General features: G+C 35.0%; 2 protein-coding genes across 8 annotated transcripts; both read left to right on the forward strand.

Moving 5' to 3' along the window:
- The first annotated feature begins 671 nt into the window (after positions 1-671).
- Positions 672-11026, forward strand: LOC103701070 (cytoplasmic tRNA 2-thiolation protein 1). 7 transcript variants are annotated; one of them, XM_008783024.3, is made up of 10 exons: positions 672-952; positions 2395-2509; positions 3268-3410; positions 5288-5407; positions 6222-6334; positions 6425-6517; positions 6620-6660; positions 8144-8210; positions 8320-8431; positions 10681-11026. In XM_008783024.3, the coding sequence occupies exons 1-10, from the start codon at positions 845-847 to the stop codon at positions 10855-10857; spliced, it is 1089 nt and encodes a 362-aa protein (XP_008781246.1). In that variant the 5' UTR covers positions 672-844; the 3' UTR covers positions 10858-11026. The 7 variants fall into 7 exon arrangements, with proteins under 7 accessions (XP_008781246.1, XP_026658013.1, XP_026658017.1 ...); XM_026802212.2 differs by having other exon boundaries at positions 674-952; positions 3268-3363; XM_026802216.2 differs by lacking the exon at positions 2395-2509 and having other exon boundaries at positions 678-952.
- Positions 11027-12161: 1135 nt separating this feature from the next.
- LOC120105303 (translation initiation factor IF-2-like) lies at positions 12162-16657 on the forward strand. Its single transcript, XM_039117652.1, has 2 exons — positions 12162-12667; positions 16284-16657. The coding sequence occupies exons 1-2, from the start codon at positions 12177-12179 to the stop codon at positions 16336-16338; spliced, it is 546 nt and encodes a 181-aa protein (XP_038973580.1). The 5' UTR covers positions 12162-12176; the 3' UTR covers positions 16339-16657.
- The last annotated feature ends 8176 nt before the right edge of the window (positions 16658-24833 follow it).

Here is a 24833-nt window from a genome sequence, read left to right on the forward strand (position 1 = left end):
TATGCACTACGAACTAGGATGACAACGACAAAGTAAAGAAAAGAAAAAAGGAAGAAAGACGAAAGGTATCTGCAAAGATACTCAACTAGGATGGTCGCTAGCCAAATGAGATGGGATAGCGGGATGGGAGGTAGTAAGTGGGTCAGGTTTGATCAAATACAAGTTGGGTTAATACAGAATAGATAAAAAAATTGTCAATCCGAATCCAACCTATTTATTACATAGGTCAAAAATTCATATTTGAACTTGATCATATTATTAAACAGTTAATCTATCTCAATCTACAACAAGTTGAATCAAGTTAAACAACATTGCTACTCCTATCATGTCTCACGGAACAAACGAAATATTGCGGTCCTGTGAAATTTAAAATCTTACTTCAAAGTGCCCAGACGTCCTTAGTTCACCTGCAAAGCCATGGCATGCGTACCTCAATTTGCGTGGAATACATAAAATAAAAAAAATGATCTATATAAATCCCTGATTGAACCATTAATCATTGGAAACCACAACATTGTGTATGAAGTCCGCGATGTCTTCACTTCAACAAGGAGAAAAATTATCTACAGGCGCTTGGTTGCACCATAACTTACTCAGTAGGTCCTTAATCACAAGCTTTATCTGAAGTCGGCGGAAAGAATTCAATATTCCCAGCCCTCTTGTCTTATAAATAAAACACGTGAATCCCACGAGCCAAATTCTTCTGCCAGTAACGACCGGCGGGATACTTCGACGGCTCAGCCGACTCCCAGTGGAAACTTGCTTCTAAACCAAGGCGGATACCCCCCAACTATATCTATTTTTCCGTCCTCCGGTCCCCGATCGAAACCCTAGATTCCCGTACATGGAGAACGGCGATGCGAACGGGAAGCCGAAGAGAGCGGTGGGTCGTCTCTGCTCTATCTGTAACCAGAAGAAGCCCGCGCTCAAGAGACCCAAAACCCTAGAGCAGGTTCTACCTTTCGATTCTTTCTTTGCTCGGCGATTATGATATATATATTTTTTTGAAAGTAATTTGTATTTTTTTGATGTAATTATTAGAAGGATAAAAGGGCTGTGAATAAGGTTTTGGTCGAGAGTTCTCACATGGAGAGCGAACTGAAGATGGTTACGAGTTTCATTATACAGGAAAAGAAAAAAACAATTTTGTTTATTGATGCAATTAGAATACAATTTTTGATGTTTTCGTTTATTCTTCCTTTGCCTTACGATTATTTTTTTCTTTCTTGGTAATTTGTATTTCCAGTGCAATTATTAAGAGGAACTCGTCATCCAGAGTTTGCACTAGAGGGTTATGGATTTCATACTGATTTATAAGCAATGAAAAATAAAAAAAAAAAGAACAAATAAGAATTTTTCTTATTGATTCTGCAAGTTTAGAACTTTTGATATTTTCTTCAATCTGCTGTGAGGTATTTAGGTTAAGGAAATAAAGGGGGACATCAGGGTCATGGAAAGTAATGCTAGATGACATTGTTTGTATTTAGGGGATATGTATTTTATACTCTTTAGGGCTGTTGAATTCAGGGAAGGACAGCGTGCATAGGGAAATTGCTTAGGAGCATTGCACAGGGGTGCCTGATGTGGTGAATATTCTTTGATTATGTGAAATAGCGAAAGAATTATAACTCAAGATAACTCTTAAAAAGAATGAGTTATACAATTATAGTGAAAGGTGGTCAACAAAGATCAGACATAGTTTAAGCAGCTTAAGGGTACATTATTGTTCTTTCAATCCGCAGGGATCGATTTGTTTTTTACTTCATGAGTAGAAAGAAGTGAGACAAATCCATGAAGAAGTTTAGCTTTCCTGGCTAGCTAGCATGATTGAGTTGCAGGCAGATTACACAAAATGATTATGAGTTATTTTCATGGTTATGCATGCTGCTGCCACATATGTGAGAAGAAGCTATTATACTGTTCTATGACACTCTAGGCAAGACTGTCACCCCACTGTGTTTTTTTCTAGATGTAGGTAAGGTTTCAATGTTCATTGCAGTTCTAAATCTTTTCTGAGGTTTCCTAACCCTACTAATCCTCTTTAAGTTAAATTGAAAGATCTACATGAAGAATTCAGTATATGTGGACATAACAACCATCTGACTCATTCGATTGGTCTTTATGCAGTTTTGCGTTAATACTATTCTTCAGTTCATGCTATCTCGTCAAATTTTTGCCTATCATAATTTCATGCATCAATGAGTGTTTAGATTAAAAAAAAAACAGATTTTTGCTTTTAAATTGGAGTTTAGGTTTATAATTTTATAAGTCTTTGCTCTGGCACCTGTTTACATGGGAATATAGGCTCAGATTTTTTTTTACCTTTTATTATATGTTACATTGAGAAAGTATACCATAGTCACATCTAGAAAATTAATAAATTTATTTCTTTAGATATGTAGGGAATGCTTTTACAGTGTCTTTGAGGAGGAGATTCATAATGTTATTGTGGATAATCATTTATTTAAACCTGGTGAGCGCATTGCAGTTGCAGCTTCTGGAGGGAAAGGTGAATGATAAACTCATTGAGGTGAACATCAGTTGATGCTCATCTTATTTTTACTGACATAACTTGTCTTGATTCTTTTTATTAAACCCTGTTAAAGTTCTTGCTTATTGTGGCGTCGTATTCAAGCACATTGTATTTGGTTTTGATGCTGTGTTTATTTTCTGCTTCTCTTCCGAGATATAAGAACTTCTTCACCACTGTAAAACTTATCTTGTAACATATTTAGACCGTAGAGAAAAACTCAAGTCAAATTTCAGACAATGGTATGCAAGATGTTACTGTCTGAAGCACACACATTCAATTTTCCTCTTATTATTTCTTATTCATCTTCTTACAGTTTGAGCTATTTATGACATATTTTACTTGGACTGCAAAATTCATTAGGCTAAATATTTGCATATTAGACTAGGGATATAGTTTTCAACTCTTCAGTGTTCTCTGATGGCTACTAGTTGTTAAGACTTAAGGAAATACTTCATGAAAGACAATAAATGAAAAAATAATTTTAGTAGATTATGATAACTTGTTAGAAATTATAGGATGATTATTTCCCTTTATACATCATAGCTTTTTTCCCCAGAGAGATCATTATTTTTTCTTGGTTACAAATACAAGAGACTTTACTAGTACATAATATCTACTAGTTTCCACATTGTCATTATAATTTCACCCCATATTTCCTTTTGCCTGACAATAATCTCAACCTTGAGCTTGAAATATAACCTAAAAATTTGCAATATGACTTTCCTTCTATGCAGATTCAACTGTTCTTGCTTATGTGTTGTCAGAGCTAAATCGTCGGCACAATTATGGCCTGGATCTCTTCCTTTTATCTGTTGATGAAGGCATTACAGGTTACCGGGATGACTCACTTGAAACTGTCAAAAGAAATGAAGTTCAGGTCCACTGATATATGACTATGTAATTTATTAGTATTTGTATCACTGATACCAATATCCTCATGATATAGTACACAAATTTTATCTGTTCTATTCATATTCCCAAGAAACCTCTGTTTATAAGTTTTTTGTCAACTTTTACTAGACATGCAACTGCTTAAAATCTACCATTCTATGTTTGTGATCAGATTTTCTCCTTGATAACTTTGTATATGAGCACCATTCCCTCTTTTTTGCCTTCAGACTAGAGTAAGTTACTAATAATATATGTTCAACCCACTCCTCGTAGTTACCATTAGCTCACTCATTTTCTTGATTTAGGTTTGATGATGGAGTAATTTAGAATAACAAAGATTTCAACATCCAAAGCATCAAAAATTTTCAATGAATTCTACAGAGATACTTATGCATGCAGGTGTCCTAGATCTATATGAGAAGAGGTAATAATGCGTAGCACTTTCCAACAAACCATATTTAATAGTCTCTTTAATTATATATTAAAAAGTTTTGAAAAGGCATTACAGCCAGCTGGTAGGGAACATGAGAAAATTCAGCTGGTAAATCTTTGGATCTTAACTAATTGATTTCTAAATCCTAATCCAAGTGAAACACTTCCATCAAAATGGAAAGAAATCTATTAGCTACTATCTGTCTCTCTTTCGCTCTCGTATCAAAGGACTATTAAAGATATTTTTTGATTAATAATTGAAGTGTAAGTAGCAATCATTATCCATCCATTCATTATAATGGCCATTATATGATGGATAATAGATGCTTATTTTGAGTTTATAACCACTCAAATTAATTTATGTTAAATAAATAATGATCTGGTAAAATTACGTCATTGGTTTTCTGATTTTTTCTGCTGTAACGACAAATAACACCTGTTATAACAATGGTTATTCATTCCTAAATAAGTTTTGTGATATATAATTTTGGGTATATAATAGTTGTTATTGTTATTGTAGCAGTCAATCAGATCTTAATGTTATTGCTATTTTTTTGGTTACGAGACATTTAAATTTCTGGTTTTGAAAAATAAAATTTCTTTTAAAGGATTGTTTGATGTTAGAGAGATATGGCTGCTAAAGATAGGTTTCTTGTTATTTAGTTTTTTATTTAGTTTAAAAGCCAGCATGGGCACTGTCTCCTGGTTGGAACTGGTTGCCAAGCCTTTTTTAATTTTGTGAAAAGAAAAAAAAAAGCATTAGTTAGGGTCAGATGGCAATGCTACACATCATAACCTCAGCTTATTTAGACGTAAAGTGCCTTCTTGCCTGAGTATGTCTAGCAGTGCTCAAAATTTTCTGCATATTCATAGTCACATATATGCATAATCTTTGCTTGAGAAAGAAACAGGATCAGAAATGTGTAACGTCAGAACATGGATACTGTCATGCATTCTCTTTATTTTAAGAAGAAACCATGACTACAATTTTGTACGATCTCTTTTTATATTAAAAAAATATGATTTCATCCTGGCGTGCTCTTCTGGAGCAAACTTATGATGTTACTGCCTTTTTAAATCTGCAGTTTCTTGGTTGTCTAGATTGGATCATTGAAAGCAACATCTCTTTGAGTGTCATCTGTGGGTAATTGCAGTATTGCCTGCATAGAATGGAACTTGATTGACTTGGGCATATGAGACAGAAAAAATGATCTAGCCATTTAAACTGTTACTGAAGCACAGAAGAGTGGGGAAATGATAATAACATGCCTTTTGCACTTGTTTTTATGGATGTTCTTTAGCTGATGCTTTTCTTTCTTTTTTTCCATAAGATTAATCTTACCAACTTAACATGTCTGCACTTGATGAAACTTATTTTTAGTTGTATATTTTAAATATGATCTGATTTTTTGTGACATCTGCTTCTTGCAGTATGGGTTGCCACTGAAAGTGGTTTCATACAAGGATTTATACAGTTGGACAATGGATGAAATAGTGAAGACAATAGGATTGAAAAACAATTGCACATTTTGCGGTGTTTTTCGCCGTCAGGTATCTGAGATTTATTTTTTCAATTGGAGTGAATGTAGGCAATTTCCTTTTCTTTCTTTCAGTACCACTTTGGTACATTGTAAGTGTTGCACATGTTCTTTCCAACTTATTAAAATTATTGAAACAATATGGGTACCAAAAAAAAAAAATGCCATCTCAAAGAATCGATATGCAAGTTGTAGGGTTATTCTGTTAGGGATCATTGTTAGCAAAACTTTAACAAACAGTACATTTTCTACAAAACTAGTTGATTTTGTGTTAAAACTGGAAGAAAAATTTATGTATTGGGTCATGATGGCCCTAAGATCTTTTCATTAAAAAAATTATTATTGAGTTCTTTAAAGATTTAGAAACCTTTTGATGGAGATATATGTTTAGAGTTTGAATCATTACTCAGTTCTGAATATCATATATTTGTATAGTAATTAGAAAGTAAAAGTTGCTCCACCATCAAAGTTGAGACTGCAGTATGCCAGTAATAAGTTGGAGAAACATTATAAACATAGCTTTTAGAATACTTGTTAAGTTCTATATTGGCAGTGGTGGGCTTATGAGCAGCATTAGGAAATATGCTTTTCTTTTCCTTGGTAACTGTTTATTTATTTAACATTCTTCATTCAAATGTTTTTTTTATAAGTCAAAGATAACATATGACACTTCTTTATTTATCTTAGAAATTATGAACCTGTAGTCAATTCTCATAAATACTCGGAAGTAATAAATTCTATCTCTTTTTATGAAAATTTTCGGTTAATTGTAGTAGGTCAGAGATCCATTTAGAGCTTATGTTTAAGATATATTGTAACTTTTATAGGCCCTAGATAGAGGTGCTGCACTAATGAGAGCGGACAAGCTTGTTACTGGGCATAATGCAGATGATATGGCAGAGACTGTTCTCTTAAATATTTTACGGGGTGACATTGCAAGGTAATGTACAGCCAGTAAGGTTTGTTGCTTTTCCTCCCTGTTATCTCTTAATTGTTTGGTAAAATGATGTTTTGATATTATATCTTGTAGGTTGAGTAGATGTACTTTTATAATTACTGGTGAAGATGGACCCATTCCAAGATGCAAGCCTTTCAAATACACCTATGAGAAGGAAATTGTCATATATCCTTTTTCTTTGAAATGCTGATGTTACATGGTCTTATGGTATATGTTACTTGAGCAATTATTTAATTGGATAAAACAGTAAAGCCTTGACAGTGTTACGTATGCATACTTCAAAAAGCTGGACTACTTCTCCACGGAATGTAAAATTTCATATTCTAATTCTTTTATTTTTTGTCGTTTGATCTAATTATTTTGTTAGCTTTACTATTCAAAGATGTGCCTCACTTCTATAGTTTATAGATGATGCTTAAGTATTGATTGGAATTCATGGTATATGCTTGTAGTTACATTTTCTTTCTACAACTAACATCATTTTATACCTTAAAAAAAAAGGAAAAAAAAAGAACTAACATCGTTTTAGTAAATAAAAAGATTCCTGGATAATGGTTATAAATCATATTAGATTTATATGAAACAGTTAATGATCCCATGTTTTCTATATGCCTATGCAGCTCAGCCAGTAGCCTCTGGCTTAGCTACAAACTGGATTTTTTTTGTCTGATTCGCTGGCTCTTGCACCATTTCTTATTCATGATGATTCTCATATAGCAATGCTATAAAACATTACTAAGCTAATGACTTCATTTCCCTCACCACATGATATCTGAAATTCTCTTATAATGCTAAAGGTGATTCTTTTGTGAATTTGTGCTATTTTACAATGCTGATTTGATTTTTCTAACCTACTAGCATGTCTGTGTCTTACATAACCAAAGGACACTTGTAGAACGTGATCGGTACATAATGCTGAATGTTTCAATATTGCTAACTACCAGTATTAGGTGATAACTTGAGTTGTAGTTGTTTAGCAGTTAAAAACAAAATGGTGTTCAGATGGATAGTGAAAATATTCTCTTTGTTGCACAAAACGTGCAAGGAATTCAGTACCAATATATTTAGAAACCTATAACATATTGTAAAAATACAGGATTTATAGAATATGAACCCTATCAGAAGTTTTCTGCATATAAAGCAAAATGCTTGTCTTACATAATGCAATGTCAGCGGCCATATATCTAAAAATGAAACTCTCACAGGATGTGGAAATATATCAGGTCATCCTCTTGGCGGTCTTTGGATGCATTACTGCCATGACATCAGGTGTCTGAGTGGTCAAAAACTTGTATTATTCTGTAAAATTTGGAAGAGAAGATGTTGGAAAGCATAGGGATAGGAGAGGTTGAAGACCCCATACCTCCTTAATTGTTCAGGATAATATAGACCATTCTAGTAGTTGTTTGCATATACAGATAAGGATGATTGATATCAATTAATGAATAATATCACACCTTAGCCAGCCAATGTGTAGTAAATAATTTGTCTGTGTATTGTATACGAGGCTTTTGAACACCAATTATGACATGGTCTTGCATTTCTGGAATGGCATGATGCTAAGGGTTTCTGTTCCTATAACTAGGTAGTTGTATGCATCTCTTTTGTTTTTAAACTTATGTATGCATACGAGGCAAATTGCCTAATCTAATTTAGTTAGACTCATGTATTGAATGGTTGGCTTTTTCAAAAAAGATATTGTCAATTAACAGAATTTTTCTTTGCATTTTTGTTGTGCTTTAGAATTACTGTGTATATCAATCTCAGTCAGAATTACTTCTCCTAGTGCAGGCATTTATTCTCCTAATGCATATCGTGGGTTTGCTCGTGAATTTATTAAAGATCTCGAAAGGATTAGGTGATTTATTTTTTAGCTGTATTTGTTTATTCCAGATGAATTCAACTTATTCATAATTAAGTAGTTTCACCTTGTATCTGTAACTTAAGCAACCTTTCCAATGATATAGGCCACAAGCTATACTTGATATCATAAGGTCAGGAGAGAACTTCAGGATATCTACATCAACAAAGATGCCAGAGCAAGGAACATGCGAACGGTGTGGTTATATTTCTAGCCAGGTATGATATCCACAGAAAGTTTTATATGCCTTCATGATCTTCCATAACTATTCTTTGCCAACAAGAACAACAATAACAACAATAACAACCGCCACAACCATAACTATATCAGTTAATATCATATAATATAATCAATGTTTTAGAAAATAAGAATACTTTGTAGAAAGTGAATATTAGGTTTTATATTACAAAATCCAAGGCGGACGTCCTTACCGTGGTAGCCAGAAAGTATTGTCACAGGGGAGCTTCAGAAGCTACAAGTTTATGCATGTAAATATGTGGCTAGGCAGACAAACATAGTAGCAGACTGCATGGCAAATAATGAGAAAACTGAGATATTAAGTATTATGTATGAGCATGTCTCTATATTGACTTTTGAACGGTAGGTATATTGACCTGAAGTCCATTTTGTAAAAAGGAAGAGGGGATGGTAGTACAATATTACGTTTATTTGACATTGTTGTGGACAAGAAAACTGAAAAAAAAGGTGAATAGTATGGATGACAGCGCATTACTTTCATGTGTACCAAAGCTTGGGCTTCAATCTGTTCCGGTTAACTGTGGGTTTATCAGGAAAAGATTGTGATATTCCTGTTCGTTCATAATTCCTACTCATGTGGCTCAGTTGGAGCCAGGGAAGTTATTTGCCTGTGCGGATGATGGATCTTCAGGTCTGCTTATACAGCTGCTCAGATCGCTTCTTTATGGGAAGTTTAAGGCAGGCAGTTATTAATTATGATATCTGGGAGTGACCAGTAAATGATAGCTGATTTTAATCTTATTTTAATGGAAGCCCCATTGGGACATTGTTGTCTATTCTGGTGCTGGGGTAAATTTAGTGGTCATACTAGGTGCATCAGGTCTAGATAAAGAACAAGACAGACATGGTGCTGAGCTTATTATTGTAATTTCTCTAAAGATTGTGCATAAGTGGGATGGATCCTGCAGGACTTGGGACAGGGTCATTCATGAGCTTAAAAATAGTACAAGTATATTCAAGGTTGTTGACATATTCCTTGTGGACTTGCAAGGTAAAAGGCATCCTGTTGTAGGCGTAAATCCAAGACGACGTGACAAAGCCGGTATTACAAACTCTTAATATGTTTGCTACTGAAAAAAATTAGGGCTACTATTGACTAAAGGTTACTCGGTTTCCTTTAGAATGAAAGTAGCTATGAAGCCCCTACAATTATCGATTCAAAAGGCGAATCGCTTAGATGGGATAAGGCTTGCTCTTTATGCTTATGTTTATTTAAAAGAGATAGTCTAGCAAATTTCCTTTTATGAGCTCACTGAACTAATAGGAATTTGATTGATAATTACTCGTTATTATCTAATACTACATAAATATTATCTAATCTAATACATATAATGCAAACAGTTGGTCCAGCCATGTGGAGCTGGACTCTTGAGCTGAAGCTTGCCTCAACAAGACCATTAATACATTTTTGCTAATAATAAATTCTTGCAGGATCCTAAATGAAGAATTTTGGAGTATGTTGGCCATCCATATTAATTCAAGCTATCATTACCTTCTTTCACGTGGATTGGATGTACCAAAAACTATTTAGCATAAATGAACACTTATGAAGACCAATCATCTGACTGGAATAGCATAGAACAAGCTGGCACACTTTGCCTGTGTTTGGATGTTTCAAGGTTCAAAATATGATGATGTCTTGAAATTTTTTGGTTGGGAAACCATAGAATGCAAAGTTCAGAATTCAGGGAGAGCTACTTGGTTTCAAAAACAATGCAGTTAGAAAAATGAGGCACTCCGGTAGGAAGAGAGATTCATAAAATCTAAGAACCCTACCCAAAGAAGAAACAAACATTTCAAGGATTTCGGGAAATGCTTTTGATCTCTTAATCCTGACTACACATGTTTAAAATTATAAATTCCATTTTCAATTTTCCAGTTAAAAATCACATAATGTTTTGATTAGGTTAAATATCCAAACTTAATCCTTTCACGAGGTTTATAGTATTTTAACTCCCAGTTACTTCCATTAAAAAAAAAGAAGAGTAGGCTTTCTTTGGTTTATAGGAAACACCTTCCCATGCATTTGTGGGAAGGTTTTTGCTCAGTTCTTTGAATATATGTTAACCAGTCATTTGTATAAGAAATTGTTACAATCGACGCTGATCTCATGTTCTTTATGGTTCATTATATTTGTAAAGGTGCAGATAAAAATTGTATGAGATATATATTTACTAGAGCTTTGATCATTCTGTTATCCGACTTGCAGAAATTGTGTAAAGCATGCCTCTTGCTGGAGGGGTTGAATCGGGGTTTGCCAAAACTGGGTATTGGAAGAAGTAGAGGGCTCAACAGTGCGAAGGAGGATGGGGAACAAAGAATGTTACGTTCAGAAGTGAAAGGATCAAACTTACAGAGCAAACAATGTGGAACCCTTGATTTCTAATTATCTGCGGAGAATTCTTTCTGAACTACTGAATATTGCTCATGTTCAATGTAGTGCTAATATCTTGCTTGCGTTTGCTTTTAAAGTTGTATCACATCAAGGAGTGCCCCACTTGTATTCTATAAAAATCTTCAGCAATATCATGAAATCTTAATTTATACATGCAAAATTGGACTGCTTTGATGGAAGATTGTATGTTAGCAGTTGATGGAACCATAATCCAAAGGATTAAGCCTGAACAGGGGCAGCTTCTTTCAGTAGGTGAAATGCTACATATTCACCAGAACTTGTACCGAAGCAGAAGCCAATCTGCACTAATTGCTGGAAATTTGATGATTCATATCATGTAAGCGTTAGACAATTTTTGAGCATATCCTTTTAGAGGGCCCCACACAGGTGTCGCCTAGAGCCATAGTACTCTTATTTGAAAGTCTTTTTAACTGTTTGCATGCTGACAGTAATAGACTTTTCAGGAATTGCATAATCTAAGCTGTGTCAAGGGGTTGACAACCTCAGTATCTGATAAATTTGAAACAAAATAATGTGAGGAGCAACTTCAAGAATCCATGCTGCCCACACCAACATAGGCTGTCTGTCGCATGGACAATAATTGCATTATTTCATGAGGATCTAAGATCTTAGTTGAGACCAACCAAGATACCTATCGTGTTAGTATCAGCTGTACACCAAGGTGACTGAGATCAATGGTTTTCAAGATCTTCTCTCTTATATCTCTACAATTTAATGCAAAAACTAGGTTTCAACTCTGCTGAAGCATTCGGTACCACTTTTGCTTTTCAACAAAAAATTAAAGGAAAAAACCATATCCTTCTAACTCAAAATTCCATAAGAGAAAAGTCTTAAACAGCATGGACGAACGCTACTAAGATGCTAATGCACAATCTCTAGAAGGGAGTGAGAGCGAACAACACTAATACATGATATCTCTGAAAGCTACATATCTTGCACCTTAATTTTTCCCTCATGTGCATAGCATAATTTTAGATCCCACGATCAAATTATAAAGATACTAATTTCTCTTTAGTGTGGGTATGTTTAATCCTGCATTAACTATGTAAAAAATAAATTTTGGATATTTATATAGGACTAAAACATTCAAATAATATTTTTTAGCTATTTTTTTTTGAGTATTGTCCTAGGTTGCCGGAAAGCTTTATCTAATTATTTTAAAATCTTTGTTTGTAATTTTGCTCTCAGGAGTGTGTTTATCAGATAGGATTGCAGCCATCACTGCTTTCGTCATGCGATCACAACCGTCCATATTTTACATCATGTCAATCGCACGTGCCCGGCAGCATATGGGTAAAACCCTCACTTTTCTCAGCGGCGGCACCAGAAGCAGCCTTCTTCTTCGCAGTCCACTGCCTTCCCTCTCAAGCTCCATCCATGGCGGCCACCTCTCCTTCCTCGTCTTCTTCGCCGTCTTCATCGGAGTCTCATGGAAGCGGCGGCCTCGGGGGAGGGGCGAGAAGGCGGCAGCTGGGGCTCGTAGCGAACGCGATGAAGCGCAAAGACAGCTTCGTGCAGCTGTTCCTGATGACCGGGATCCTGATGCTGAGCCTGCGATCGCTGGGCCAGAAATACCGGATCCACGACCTCTCCCACGACACCTCCGACCTCCGCCAGGAGCACGACTCCCTCGCCCTCCGCATGGCCTCCATCAAGGACGCCCTCCTTCACGAGGCCTCCCTCGATCCCTCCGGCCTCCTCGCCTCCCACCTCCGCCGCCTCTTCCAAGACCCGAACTGATGTCACTGAGCTTTCAAAGCTTCCTCTCCCCTCCCCTGAGGTCAGACACCATCCATCCTCTCTTTTCCCCACCAGTTTGATCTAGGGTTTCTTTTGTCACTTCTTTATCTGTGTTTTGGTAGCTTAAAGTCACAGTCTTTTATCCGTCTTGACGTTCGTTAGGCTGCGGAATGACGGAATAGAGAGTTTTTGATTCGGATGGAAAATTGGAGACCTATGGGAGAATAATGCAATCTTATTTTGTTACTTTCCTCTACGTTAATAAATATCTGTGACCAAATAATTTTCCATACATGCAGAAGTAAAGAACAATAAACAAAAAAAAAAGATCGGAGAAAATTTGTACTTTTTAGGGTTAGTTTCATTTCCTGCCTTTCTTCTTCCCCATCCCATCTCTTCTCACTCATATGTTATTATCATGAGGTCAGTAACCTTAAGTTGGAACATTGACGTGGTAATTTGCTATCAGGCATCACCAAAAATCTAATCTGTCCCACATAATCATATACTGATTGTGTTATGTGTATTAAAAAGCTAAATACGGTAGGGCGTACATTTTACTTTATGCCGGTGTTTGAGCCTAATTTACCCTAGAATATGAAATCCACATATTTAAAAGCTAGTACTCTGTGAAACATGCATCTTAATTTCAGGAAGAACCAGGCAGTTGAATAAAAGCTTTTGTTGCATCTTGCCAACTTTCCAGTGCAAGTCTTTAGCTTCACTGGCTGGTAGTGGTCATGACATTTATGACCAGTTAAAGAGCTTTATTTGGCTTACTCTCCCTATAAGACAATTTCCTATAATATGGCATTTCTAGACTAATGAAAGTGCAGCTATCTGAAGGAAAGATTTGACCTGGTAAAATCACTGAACTGTGAGTAAATGTTTTGACTATGTTCATAGTTGTAAAAGTCAGTCATTGTCTAGTAAGTCGGCATTGTATGATAAAATTGAATTTAGTGAATAGATTTTTTTTATTAAAAAGTAGTAGATTTAAGATGGAGTCTCATATTGTTCTGTACTTTGACCTGAATACTAGTGTAAAGTAAACGATGTGCATAGGTCCTTTTAACATTTTAATACATAGCATTTTATATGACTAAACATGTGAAGTGACGATGTTTTTGGCGTTGCTTGAAAGCATTTTCAACACAGAAGATTTTCAACTAAAATAAAGTTTGGAGATGAATCATGATAAATTACAATTCAGAAGAAAAGATATGTAATGGGAAAGAAAGGTTGGATATGAATACTAACAGCCAAATCTGGGACCCTCTTCAATTACTTTTTCTTTGCATGTATTCTTTGTTTCTTTTTTTTGCACATATTTGTGTATATAGATGAAATATATAAAAAGAGGGTTTAAGAAAATAAACTGAGGGTAGCAGAAATGATCATGGTGAGAAGGTTTGTTGTAGATCTAAGAAGGATAGAGTGAGAAATGAGTATGCCAGAGGGGTTGTAAAATTTGCATAAATTGAATTCAAAATTATGAGGAATTGATTGATAGTATGAACATTTAGAATGAGATCTATGGGCATTCTAGTAAGGAGAGGTACTTTATGATAGGAAGAAAAAGGAGAAAGGAGGGGTACTTTATGATAGGAAAAAAAGGAGATGTCTTTTAATCTTGCTTGAAGGATATATGGAAAGAGTGGGAAGATAGAAGGCAACATGGATGGTAGTCATGGAAAAAATATCCAAGGTTGCTTTAAGTAGGAATGTGACAGATTAGAGATCATGAAGTTGAGCCCAGATATTTGTTTTGAAGCTTGATTATTATGATTATAGCTAGATGAATCTAATAAAGTAAGATTTTCGTCAGCTTTATTCATAAACTTACATTTCCCGTGTCAATTAGCATTTTGTTCATTAGTTCTCATGGGTTGTTTTTCGTAACAAGTGAAACTATTTTAGATCTACCTTTCAAAGTTTTGTGCAAAGATACTTGCATGTACGTTGGAACTTCTGCAATCAACTCTCATCGGGGTACTCTCAAATTGACAATAGGCAGATTGGAGGTTAGGATTGTTCTTGCAATTCTTATTGACTGTATATTTCGTAAAATTATCGTTGTGGAAGCCTATTAATTACTAAATTATTGAATAACATATCTATATGTCTTTGTGAAAAAATTGATGAGGTTATTCAGAGCAAATGCCTATAGACCATTCACCGGTTACTATATGTTTTATGTGGACACATTTAATAAGTTTTTCTACATTACTTAAGATTTCTGTATTCAATAGTCCTGGTTGTTCTTGTATGCTGGCTAATGAGTAGGGTCTCTATTATTCACAGATAAATATGTAGCAAGTCATTGGGTTAAGATGATGGAAGACAAACAATAATTGAGAATTTTATATTTGAACAAGGTCCATTAATTATCATTTTATTTGATCATGTCTCACTGCAATACTGTGTACAACTTTTTCGGACATCTTCTGAATTCTATCCTTAATCTTCATTGAATCGTAACATCCTCTGCAACGGGACCAGAACCATTTGTTGGAAGGTTTGTATCTGTGCACAACTTGTTGGGATTGACTTGTTCACCAAAAAATCAAAACAAATATGTGGGTTACTAGCTTCACTCTCTGCACTTTTCAAATTTACTGGTTTACTAGATTTTTCTTCTTCTCAAAAGTCGGACCTATGCTAGGAAAGGATCAATTTCATACCTACGCATGATGTATAATGGAATGTGTCTGGAGTTTATTCCCCTTTGACAAGGCGGATTAAAATGCCAAATCTAAGGTTTTTACCTCCCTAAGCATATATCGTATCCTTTGCTGTACAAATTTTTGCAGATATCTTGGATGTATGCTGACTAACTTTTAAGCTTCATATTAACTGTGAAGAAGCCTCAAATCTGCTGAGTGGAAGCTTAGCTCAGGAAAAAGGGGTTATACAGTCTTTAGAAGCACTAATTCTAACCATGCAATATTGTTTTCATTATTAGAGAAAATTCATTTTGTTTAATCGAAACTGGACTACAGCATTCTCATTGCGAGCAATGAAACTTGATGTTCCCGGAGTTTTTCCCTCAGAAACAAATGTTATCCAAAATCTTGTATTTTTGTCATCTTCAACCACCTCCCAACACTTCCTCTTGAATTGGTTGGAGATCCTACATGCCTCAGAGTTCAACTGAATTTCCTACTTATTCAAGCTAAGATCAAGGATAGACTACGAGTTAATAAAGTACAAACAAAGTTAGGAAGGGTACCTATACAACCTTTCTGCAACTGCTTTTGAAAGCTAAGTTAACGACAATTAATATGACTAGTGCTTGCTAGATTCAAGAAGTATGTGGCCTACCTTTATCCACCAAGACTCTGAATTTCCAGATGTTTTGGTCTACCAAATTGTTGAAAAGTGTAGCACCATACTTCAAAACTGCATTGTCAAACCAAAGACACATCTTGTGCTAGTCTTGTAGATAAGGTCACCCAGCAATCCATTTGGTGCAATGCAATTTTCTCGCATTCCTTCATGCCTACTTATCAACAGATAGTAACAACATTTGGGATCACTGTCCTCATGAACAATGCTACAATAATCTTTTCAAAATTTCCATCATAAATTTCACTTCTTGATGATAGATATACAATATTCAGCATTTTAAATTTTGTTTGTCATATGCTTTCCAGTTTTGCAGAAATTTTGTTGGCAGCCATCGGCAGCAGAAAGTTGTTTGATTGTTGAGCCACCTGCCAACTGTGGGAAAAGGAGATTCTTTATTTTCAGCTGTGGATTTTGGGACCAACCTGAGCAACATAGAAATTTACTGAGAGTATAAGAAGAATCTATAAAGTAAACATTTTGAACATGATTGTGGTAAAAGACAGGTATTCTGCATATGTTTCTCTCTTTCGCCCCCTCTTTTCTTTCTTTTCTCTTTTTCCTCCACATGTACTTCCTACATCTGTTTCACACACAGCAAACCGAAAGCCCTAGCTACTGAAGTTCAGATCTTATATCCTGTTCTATCTGATTTTTCCTGCACAACTGCAACCATTGTCAATATCTTTGCCATATTGTTGCCGCCCTGCCACCAATGTGATTATAGTCTCTATTGCCTCTAGCACTACTATTGCCTTGCGAGATCTTTAGCTCTTTGTATCTTTGCTACTATATCGCTTGATGCAACATGCTGTCATGATGCGAATTGATTAAGGGTGATCGAGAAGGGTAGAGTGCTTATTGCTATTGGCTTGGTAAGGCTTATACAACATTATGCCATGTTGTTTTTGGCAAAGTCTTGAATGGCTGGTTTTGATAACTAGACCCAATTATTGCAGTACCTGAGGGGAAAGAGAAAATGCTTCTCTTCTAAAGTAGCTAAGATAACCTTATTGCAAACCTAGCAGCTGGAGATGCCTGAGCTGTTTATTATATTATTGCGAGCGTTCAACATGGACAAAAATTTTCTAAGCTGGTGGAGAATAAAGAAGTCACCACGATCGTCATATTTATATTTTAAAAATAATTGGCTATACCAAAATGATCATATTTAACATTTTAAAAATAGAAATAGGATTTCTATTTTTGATTTTAAAAATATAAAAATACACGTAGTGCCATATAGAATTCCTATCTTTAATATAATATTTTGGAAGCCCAAACAATGGCGTCAAGGTAGGCCTCGAACGAAAAATATGAAGTTTGGGTTCCGTGGTGAACGTTTTGATTTTACACATGGAAAGTGCTTGTTAAAGCTTTTAAAAAAGATGTGGACGATGGAAGGAAACTTTCTCAGGCATCCGTATATATTGTTGGACATCACACGCATAGTCTTTTAGAACATGAAGACATGGCTGGCAAAGATCTAAATGGTTTACTAGCAAAAAAAAGATCTAAATGGTTTTATCTAATATGTTACTAGTATTCGCCGCACATGTTTTTCTTTTTCTCCTTTTCTCTCTCAATCATTGTTCTTTAGAAACTTGGAGATCCCACTTTTGAGTCTAGCTTCTTTGCCGCAAGATTTTTATTATACATAATAAATAAATATAAAATATAACTCTATATATATATATAATGTTGAAGTTGTAAACTAGACTCAAAAAAGAAAGAAAATAAAAGTATTGGACGACAACCTCCTCCCTCACTCCCCCACTGCATTTGTGATTTACTTTGCCATTGTCGCCCTAGTCCGCAGTTTGCCCTGTTTGAGTCGTTCAGCAAGAGATTGCAAGACGGTGCATGTATTCTCTTATGTTGCTGGGTTGGTGCTCCAAAGGAAGGGGGTAGTGCTAGGATCACCGCTATATATTCGATCAAAGTCGGAAGTCTAATCGGTGTCATGCAGGACATAGGGCTTTGTTGTTGCATCGCTTCGCCTCGATCGATACTTAATTTGAGCCATTCAAGGAGAGGTTGAACAAGGTAGTGGTCATGTTCACCAGCATCCTGCTAACGACCATCCTAGTTGAGTATTCCTGTAGATACTTTCGTCTTTCTTCCCTTTTTCTTTTCTTTATTTCTTTGTTTGTTTGTTTGCTTGCTTTTATTCTTTCTTTTTTTTTTTTCTTTCTTTCTCTTCTTCTTACATTTCTCTCTACTTGTTCTTCTTCTTGCTTTCCCTTTTTACTTCTTTTCTTCTGTTTATTCCATATCATGGCAAACGACGATCATCATACATGTGGTAGCCCTAAGATGTAACTTGAAAAAAAGATCCCAAATCTTGAGCCAAACAAGACCAAAAAACTTTGAAAATTATGGAGTTTTACTCAAAGAGCACACTTGATAAGTCGGAGCAATAAAAAGTATATGGGAAAAGTTGACTAAGTCAGCTTGAAGGTACCTTCGCATAGGGCATCGTACTATAAACCAAGAAAAAGGAGAGACGTCCAGGTTGAACTATTATGAATAAGACAAGAAAAGATGAATTATGATAGGGTTGAGGTTGATCGAACATGACCGTCAATTTGACAAATAATCAAGAATCTAACTATTATGACAACGTAAGTAGTGAAGGACAGTTGGTGCTAATTACCGAAATTATCATAAAAGGTAGAGGCCAGACCTGTTACCGCTAGGAGTAAATGGTTACTATATTATTTGTGTTTTAGTATAAATAATTGAATGCAATTTGAACATAAGATCTTTTGGCCATTCATTTAAACCAATTTATCTTTATCTATATCTTTCAAGTTATCATTGCTTTTACTAATCAAATTTTACATTTTAGTTTCCTAATACGATCCTAATTTACCCGCAGCAATAGCAGTACAATATCTTATGGCATTGTCTATACCTTTGTCTTTTCTTCTTTCAAGCAAGCGGTGCGACGATAGCCAAAATTTTTAAAGGTCAAGATATCTAAACTCAGGCTACCATCATTATCCTCCTTTTATCTCCTTTCCAGCTGATTCAAGGCCCATAATATGCTGCACAATTGCTCACCCTAGCCATTATGCTTGTTACCTCTTGCCTATCCCTCAATGAAAAAAAGCGTCAACACCTTCCTTTCTTTTTGTCCCTCTGCTTTCTTCCTTTCATTTCTCTTCTTTTTTCTTGCCTTGCTTCCTTTTTTTTTTTTTCTTCCTTCCTTTCCTTCTTCTTTTATTTTCTCCTTCTTTCCCCTTTTCTTCTTTTTATTCTTTTTCCTTCATTTCTTTCCTCTTTGTTCTTCTTTCCTCACTTGGAGAGATTTCAGATTCCTAATCTTGTTTTCTCACGTGAAGAGGATGGAATAGTCCCTAGAATGTAAAACCTTGGTTTAAAACATAAATAAAGGTTATTGTATAATTTTTATAAAAAAATATTCCATATAATAACTTCATAAGCACTATGAAGCTTTTAAATGAGGGACATATGAGTAATTAAAGTTCAACCAAGAAAAGCTATATAATTTTTCATTACACTAAAGACAATATTGAACTATAGAAGTTGTTACATGAAGCTTGCAATCTCGAGGCTCCAAAGTGACTTAAGTCTTAACAAGGGATGCATACGTAATTTTTTATCGGCGTTTCACTAAATTTGCTTCTAAGTAATATTGGTTGGTTCAAAAAGGGCCATGTACGTAAGTTACCAACCTCAAAGCCTCAATCTATCGAGGGTCTTCTCCTCGAATCCTTGGCGACCACCTTCTTCCCCATTCATAGGGCCAAGATTTATAAACTCCAAAGGCACATCGAAAACTCCAAATTATTAAATGTTATCCTAACCTCATGATGTAAAATGCTGATGAGTTGGGGAATCTTAGTGCTAATTGTACTAAGCCCTAAGCTTGATCAGCAAAGCTAGCTTCTAACTAGAGTAGATGCCTCACTTCTTGAATACGTGTAGTGACTCAATGACTAGCATGTATTTCCCAAACCAAGGAACTAAGAGGCTGCATGTTTGCTTGCAATTTAATCACATACAATTCAATTATATGCTATGATTCCATTACTTGCAATTGCACTTGGAATTGCAGAAAAAGGCTTTGTTTGGTTGCGAATAATTGAATTGCAATTGCCACCTCAATTCATTTATAGCTGTTTGGCTATTTGATGTTGAAAGATATATAATTATCCTGTAATTTTGATAGTCAGGCTATAAATTATTTATTTTTTATTATAATATATTTGTTATATTATTTTTATAATTATAATGAAAATTAACATTGTTACTGGATCATCATTAGATTAGTATAAAAATAATTACTATAGTAATTATATCAATATAAAATATTTTTATTATAGTAATTATATACTACAATAATTATGATTATGTATTTACAGCATGAACTGTATTAACTAACAATTATTATGTACGCATTATAATACCTAACAATTATTATGTATATAGTAACCATTAACATTATATATAGATTATAATTAAAATTATTATGATACAATAGTACTAATAATTAGTTAGTTAACTAAGGAGAAGAGCAGGGTTCGAGTGATGAGCATATTCTCCAAAAAGATTTTTCAATTACAAAGACTCTTATAATTACATCTACAATTACAATTTCAGCCAATTGCAACTGCAACTTATCAAGTGCAGGCAAACAAACAACCCCTAATTGATTCTTTCATTTCTAAACATTCTTGGTTGATTAATCAGAAGAGAAGAGAAAGAACACTAAATAAAACATTAGCAATGAATTCCATGGTTTTCATGCACCAACAATGATACTTTGAGTCCTAGCATATCATGGCATAAGATACTTTACCTTTTAGGCCTACAGCAAGTATGCACAAACTCCAAGTGAATGCCACACCAAGGCTGAGCCATGTTACACGAGCCCCAGCAGAGCTTATGCGAGGAACCCACATATTGTGATATCGACCATCATGGAACAAACATGTCTTAAAAACAGCCAAGCTGCACCCATCTGCATGGCTATCATATCAGCAGCAACTTTTGCATTTCCAATTCCATCATCTATAATGAGTCCTATATGTTCATACATAATTCGACAAGAAAGCATGACTGCATGATTTATCAATATAGCAAGAGATATTAAACAATGAAAATCATTTTCGACAGTTTTCCTCAAAAAGTATGATAGTATATCTCTGGTGCCTGCAAACTGAACCAGTTCATAATGGAGAATATTGGAGCTTAAACTTAAGCCTGAAAAATTAGATCCTACTCTGATTTCTAGTTTCGCTTGATAAACAAATATGGCTCTGGCTTCCTCCATCAACTAGAGTAGCAGACAAGAAGATCTGTAACGTTCACCAAGTTTAGATAATGCTTGGTTCTGGTATGGACAAAGATGAAAGAAGAAACACAGTTTCGGCAGAACATATAAAAACAGAGACTCTCACAAAATAGTCGATAGACCTTCCTTCTTTGGGACCTTGTTTCCTGGAAATGAGTTGCGAGAAATGTCAACCAGTGCTTTAAAGCTATATGGCTCGTGCATTGACAGCTCTGATAGCACTTTTCTGTTCAGCTGGATGTTCTCCTTCATCAATCCATGCATAAAATTACCGTAATTCACCTAGCAAAACCACAACAAAGATGATATTTCAGACACCTCCTTGGATTTCTATGATAGAAACCATGCAAAATTGTGGCACTAATTCATATATTTGATAAAAATCGCAATAGATTCTTCTTTGTGAAGAATTTTCTTTCTTCTGCTTCGGCTTGTTTAGTTTGTCTCTTCATATCTATGGCTAAATGGTTGGTACCAGGTCCTCATTTCTTAGCTATATTTTCTTCTAAAATATGAGGAATACAGGAAGCATAGTAAAAGGAAAACATTGCTTCAAAAACATATTCAGCAAATGTTTAATCAATCAAGTAATCAACTGTGCAAAGACTGCAGCAAAATGAGACTCCTTGTTGGCATGGACATCAGAAGGCAACATATTAGTCAACCTCCTTTGTCCAAGAAATTTCTGTTTGGAGACACCTTAATAGGAAGTCATTGGACATGTAGGTGCCCTTGATAATTACTTGAAGCTTGAAGACATGATTGCTCCTGTGGACGTTAAGGATGAGGTACCTAAGAGCCTTATGAGTTGGCAATATACAAAAAGATTGGATTTCTACATCAGTAGTAATACGAATATGAAGACCTCCATATTGTGAAGACGCCAATGATGATAACGAGGTTTCATCATTCGATCATCTAATCCTTCCCAAATGAAGATAAAAGAAGTGCTTATCATTTTGGGGGATCTGATATATGCTCAGAAAAACAATAATTGACTTAAAAAGAATGCGGAGGGTAATTTTTATACACCAGCAACAAGGTTATGCAACACATGCACAGTAAAGGAGAGTATCATGTGAAAGACAGTGAGCTTAATGATAATATTTGTCCAAAGAAAAACATTCAGACTCCATTTTGAAATATAATATTTCTTTATTCATTTTATGCAAGATTCAGTTCTATTTATTGTTGATACTTGGATGATTTCTGGAAGTCTTACTTGTACTAGGAGTTCTTTAAATGGATAGATGCAAATTAAAATCCATAGGTGGGTCCAGATCCTATAGCTTCTTCCAAAAGATTTTGGAAGTTTTAAAATTACACATTTATTTCAAGTATGGAAGTACTCATTTTAAAGTTTATCTTCTCCCCCAACAAGTTTTGTTTCATATTTTATTGCTCCTTGGATTGTCACAGTCCTCAGAATATGCCAAATTTGATAAATGAGTTGTTCAGGAAATAATTCTTTCCTTATTGTTTCCATTTTTTCAATTATTTGAGAAGGAGGATGTCAATAATTTTATTAAAATATTTAAGACTAATATAGAGTAAATTAGCAGCTTAAAATGTACAGCTAGACTACTAGCAAGGGATGAATTATGAAGTCTGCAATTATCAGATTCCTGTAGTAGCTACTCATAATATTTAGTATAATTAGATCTTCCCTAGGCTAAGTTTTCATTCTCATGTTTCCTCACACTACTTGATGTGTATCTAAATGTCTCATGCTGCATCACCAATGATATTTTGTGGACTATGTAACAGCATTCTGATTGCAGCTCTTTATGAGTTTGCAGCATCAATCATAATCAGTAAATTAGTTTCTGTGTACCCACAAGATAACCATAATTCCATGACATTGATGCAGTCAGCTCCTTGATAAAAATACCGATCTAAGCACTACACAATTAGCTTGATGCGTGAAAGACAAGGCAGCTTCAAATATTAGTTTAGCAGCTTAGCCCTGACCTGAAGAAGCCAAGCAGCCAGCCTCATAAATCATGATACTAAATCAACAGAAGTTTCATTATGAATTTTTGCAGGCAACAATTTCTTCAGAGACAACTGAATAAGACAGCAACTTACATTACTCAGTCGCTTATATTTACTTTCACCAAAAGAAAAAGAAAAGTTGAAATTTAGCATGCTATTCTGTACGGAAGCCAAAGGCACAATGAATCATTTATAGATCAGAATGGCAGGATTCATGATATACTACTGATGCAATAAAAAGGCAGCATAATGAAGAATCCACCACAGCAAAGGTGCTTTGATTGAGGAATTTAAGCATCTGATAATACAGTCTAAACTGCCATTAGAAATGACCATGCTGCAGGATTTACACAGTCAACAGTATAAGAAAATCATAACTGAGGAATTTAATGGATAGACACCAATGAAGCACTAATTTCAATTCATTTTAATTATGGGTCATAACCTCTGTATGACATGTTTATGAGATCCAGCACTCTTCTGTCTCAATCTTATGAGCATGTCCTAGACCTTGTCCCTACGAAGACCTTTTTTGGTCCTTGTTGCACATGCTCATATCTCAATAAGATATCCATAATTAACCTCTCTCCAGTATGATAGTTAAACTTCCTTGAATATACTCATGTCTAGAAAGCTACTTCTAATATTATTTCATGTCTCCACCAAACATTTATAATAATGTGATGTTTATGTTATCAGTCTAGATTTTCTTCAAATCATTGTCTACTCTATCCTAAAAAGTGGTTTATGTGGAGACAATGACAAATGTAGCCCCATGTACTATAGCTATTTTTCAATCTTCTTACTCAATTTAGAAGAATCTTATATGCATCTTATTGAAGATTATACAACACTGCAAAAGCACATCAATTTTTGACTGGAGAGAGCACATTCCAAACCCATTCTGACTAGATTAGATGCTTTCATATCTCCTAATACTTCAATAAAGAAGCTCACCAAAAGTCATGAATTAGAATTCTAGGATGACCCTTAGCCATCAATATTGGAATGAACGGCCACTTTCAGTTGTACTTCTACTGAACTTGCTTACATATATGACCAAAACAATTCTTGTCTCCGAAAATATTTGATTGGTAATTCCTATTAACACCCATTGCCCATGTCCTTGCTGGCATCGATTAAACACATTTAGCAAAAACAAATAAAAAAAAACATCTATGTCACATTTTACATAACAATGACCATTTAGGTGTTTCCTGCATTTTCGACTCAACTAGTTAAATGCCAAATAAACAAATTACCTCTAAATCATTTGTCCCTGGTCTGTTGCTCCATGTTAAGATATAATCCTCCCTTATTGGAGAGAGTTGACTTGATCTCACTTTGAGCAAGTGGGGCAACGTTGGAATAATAAATAGGCAACGTAAGCTCTCTTAAGTAGACCACACTTTTTAATAGATATTCTTCCTTTCTCTGTTTCTCCTCTCCCTCCTTTATGTTATGTATGCATAGAAATTCCATTAAATAGTTGCATTGACTTTGCTTCATTGTTTTTTTGACTAAGAGACTTTTCTTCGTT

This window comes from Phoenix dactylifera, unplaced genomic scaffold (assembly GCF_009389715.1).
Source record: "Phoenix dactylifera cultivar Barhee BC4 unplaced genomic scaffold, palm_55x_up_171113_PBpolish2nd_filt_p 000254F, whole genome shotgun sequence".
NCBI classification, from domain to species: Eukaryota; Viridiplantae; Streptophyta; class Magnoliopsida; order Arecales; family Arecaceae; genus Phoenix; species Phoenix dactylifera.